Here is a 3,713-nt window from a genome sequence, read left to right on the forward strand (position 1 = left end):
CAGTAAGTGCTGGGGGACACCTGGGGACGGCACCGCGGGGGCACGGGGAGCCACGCAGGCAGCCAGCAGGATTTTTCCTCTGCCGGGAAGTCTGCTGCGTGATGCTTTGGTGCAGCTAAGCAGAGGGAGGCAGTGGCGCCTGCCCAGCGTGGGGCTAACGGGCAATGCTGGGCTCGCACAGGACAGCCCCTCCTTGCCCAGCCCCCTTGCACCCATCCCTGCCGGGCAGCCTGAGGTGACCCTGGTGGGTCTGGACCCTGTTAGGGCAGGGGGTATGCGGTGCTGCAGAGCCTGCCTCGCCCAAGGGAGCCGCTGGGGAAGGGCAGGTCCCCCCGGCGTGGGTTGGGTGGGCCGTCGGAGAGGACCGCGGGGAGGGGGAAGCAGCCAGCGAGTGTGGGTGCCGTCCCCACCAACCCCCCACGAAGTGCTTCCCCCAGATGCTACCACTGCCTTCGCGGGGCAATGCTTCGTGGATGTGGCCGGGAAGGAGACACTGACCACCATGTGGCTGCTGCGTGAAGCCGTTGGGTCCCTCGAGGAGGACTGGAAAGCCACGAGGTAGTCGGGGGACGTGGGGGACAGCAGCCCCACAGAGGGGCTCTCCCTAGGACCCCTGAGGATGAGCATCCCCCTGGGTGAGGGGACCACCCCTGGGAACCCCCCAGCGTGGGTTTGCAGCGCGGATGCCAATGCCTCCTGGCAAGGGGCTTGCCCTAACCAGGGGCATCCGGCAGCTGCTCAAGGCAAGTTGGGGGGCATTTAGGGACACCCCTGTCACCTGCCGGCACTGGCAGCCCTGAGTGGGCGGTGTCTGCGGGTTGTCCCACAGGAACTCTCTGCTTCCCACAGGGTGGGCAGAAATGTCTTCACACGCAAACGCACCCCAAAAGGAAAGATCCTGCTGAGCTTGTCCCCATCCTGTGAGGATGCATATTCGCTTGCCCCATGATGGCATGCTCCGGCTGCAGGCCGGCCCCCCCAAGGCAAGCAAAACCAGCCTCTCACATAAAAATAGAATTTAAAAATCATGTCAGCTGTGGTCATCTTTTTAAAAAACTGCCCTCGCTCCCCCTCTGAAGCAGCTTCTGTCCCCACAAGTACACCTGCAGAGGTGAGGGCTCACCACTGCCCTTCCCCAGGGACATCTGGATCCCTCCCTGATTCCCCCCATCCAGCTCCCTGGGCTCATTTCCCACCCCATCCTAACCCGAACTTCCACTCTGCGCCACCACTCCCCGCCTGCCTGCCGGTGGCAGAGGTGGCATCAGCATCCCAAATCCAGCTGCCTTCCTTGCAGTGTCTTCATGCCCATCCCCACCAGACGCCTTTCCAGTCCCAGGACTCCGTGCTCCGTAGGGCCGGGTGATGGAGGTAACAGTATCGGTAGATGTGAGATATTGGTAAAGTGCTTCCTTCACACAGCACGGCACCCGAAGTAAAATGTGCACAGTTAAAGCCCCAATCCCATCATATCCCATCACATCCCATCGCACTCCATCGCATCCCATCGCATCCCATTCCATTGTATTCCATTGTATCCTGTTGTATCCCATCTCATCCCATTCCATCACGTCCCCCTGGGTTACAACCAGGGATTTTACCATTCTCTGCCACTGCATTTCGGCAGTACCACTCTATCTGCCTCTGTGGACAACTGCCAAGCTTAGTCAGCCCTTTCGACGCAAAGTTTTTGGCAGGTCCATGGGTGAAGACGAAGCCTCTTGCAGAAGCGTTACAAATATAACCCAGCCCCAAGGATGCCAGCACACTAGCCGTACAGTCCGTTGAGCCTGGCCCAGCCCCAGCGAGGCCGGTGCATGCTGCCGTGATGTGGAGTGGTGGCTGCCACCTCCCTGGCACCTCAAACAGGGCGGCTTGCCCCTGCCAAACGGCACAGAAAGGCAGCGGCTGGTGTCAGGCCAAAAAGATGGAGTGCGGCATCCAGGGCAAGAGCGAGAGATCTCCCGGGGGGGATTTTTTAGGTCCCTATGATAAGCCCGTCAGTTTGCGACTGTTGAAGGCAACAAGGAGGAGTGATGTGTTAGGAGAGGGGTGGTTTCCACTCGCCCCAGCCTTTGGGGCCATCCAGACCAGAGGGAGAGGTGCTGAGCAGCAGCAGCAGCAGCAGCAGCAGCAGCAGGGTCCCAGGGTATGCTGGGGCTCGTGGCGGGCACTGAGCGGTGCCGCCCCAGGGTGGGACTCCCCTACCCCCAGTACGTGCACTGCAGCCCTGCTGCCGTCCAGTGCCCCAGACACTGCTGTCCTGGAAACAGCATGTGTTTATGCAGCTGAATGTCACCTTAATTTTCAGTTGCCCACAGCCCCTTGCCTGCTCCAGGCACTGCAGCGAGCAAAGAACCAGCTGAGGAATGCAGGCACAGTGCATGCTGTGTTTTGTACATCCAAAGCCCCTAAGAGCAGCAAATATAAAGAAGAGGTGCAAATACAAGGCTGGTTAGCGTGCTGGGTGTGTTCAGCAAACACACTCACTTGGACCCCAGTGCCCCTCTGTGGTTACTTCTTCCTCTAACTTTTGTAAAAGCAACAGCAGCAAAATTAGCAGCTGATATCCAGAAGATGCTGGGAAAATGTTAAATGCTAAAGCAGAAGGCAGGGCGAGCCTTCCTTTGGTGCTGCAGCCGCTGCAGCCGCTGCAGCTTGGCCTCTGCCAGGGATGCCCTGGCACCACGTAGGTGACACCCTGGTCAGGCAGCGGCACCAGCAAAGCAGGGAGCGGTTAAATGTTTAAACAGGTAATAATTTCCAGCCTGCATGCACAAGAGGCAGATTCCCAAGGAAGCTAGTTGGTGCCTTCCAGGCTGCTATAAGGGCATTAAAAAAAGCCGGCGCCCCCGCCCCTCTCCACAGCCGTGCTCATCCCCACATTCCTCTGGCACTGCCCGGGTCACGCAGACCTCCTCGCCTGCCACGCAGACCTCCTCGCCTCACCTGTCCTGTCCCGGGCGCCCTGCCACCCGGCCACCCACCCTGCGGCTGCCAGCCGGGTGCCTGCAGGGCTCCAGTTACAGCCCTATAAAGGGGGCCGGGGTGCGGGGCCGGGAGGGAGCCCTGCCGGGTGTTTCACAGCCCCGCGGCCATGGGGAGCGGTGCCTTTGCCCTGGTCCTCACCCTGGCCCTGGTCACCCACCTGGCGGTGGGCGTCACCCCTGCGGAGAGGAAGGTACGGTGACGGGTGGCGATGGGGATGTGGCGCTGGCACCCTGCTAGACCCCAAAGGCTGCTGCTGGGGCTGCGGTGCTCAGCAGGGAGCCAGGGCCAGGCTGCCAGAGCTGGTGGGACCAGCGCTGTGCAGTGCTGAGGGAAGCTGCGGAGAGGCAGGGAGGGAGGGACTGTTCCTGCAAGGATGCTCCTCACTGTGGGAATCCGTCCAGAGACAGACAAATGGAGCCATGCCCCAGAGAAACCCTGGCTTCCCACCAAGCGTGCGGGAAAAGCAGCACACCCTCTGCTTTAGCATGGGGAGGACTGGCTCTCCCTGGGTGGCAGCAGCAAACAGCCCAAAGCAGCAGCTGGGCTGAAGGCAATCAGTGCAATGCTCGCGCTGAGGTGGCTATGCCGGTGGCACCAGCTTCACAAAGGGTCTGTGGCGCATCCCCCAGTGCTGCAGGCATCCCCAGGCACAGCCAGAGTGGTGGGGCAGGAGCAGGATGCCCTGCCTGCCTGGCTGGGGACCCCAAGCCACAACCCGGGCC

General features: G+C 61.2%; 2 protein-coding genes across 2 annotated transcripts in view; both read left to right on the forward strand.

Moving 5' to 3' along the window:
- The window catches only part of LOC103926009 (avidin-like), an 11,877-nt gene extending 10,849 nt beyond the window's left edge, over positions 1–1,028 (forward strand). The window contains exons 3-4 of the mRNA XM_009334817.1: positions 438–558; positions 850–1,028. Coding sequence (XP_009333092.1) covers positions 438–558; positions 850–949 — 221 coding nt within the window. The 3' untranslated portion in view covers positions 950–1,028. The remainder of the gene's footprint in view (positions 1–437; positions 559–849) is intronic.
- A 2,069-nt stretch (positions 1,029–3,097) lies between these two features.
- LOC103926014 (avidin-like) overlaps positions 3,098–3,713 on the forward strand; it is a 1,860-nt gene continuing 1,244 nt past the window's right edge. The window contains exon 1 of the mRNA XM_009334820.1: positions 3,098–3,181. Coding sequence (XP_009333095.1) covers positions 3,098–3,181 — 84 coding nt within the window. The remainder of the gene's footprint in view (positions 3,182–3,713) is intronic.

Source organism: Pygoscelis adeliae, unplaced genomic scaffold (assembly GCF_000699105.1).
Source record: "Pygoscelis adeliae isolate BGI_AS28 unplaced genomic scaffold, ASM69910v1 Scaffold102, whole genome shotgun sequence".
Lineage (NCBI taxonomy): Eukaryota > Metazoa > Chordata > Aves > Sphenisciformes > Spheniscidae > Pygoscelis > Pygoscelis adeliae.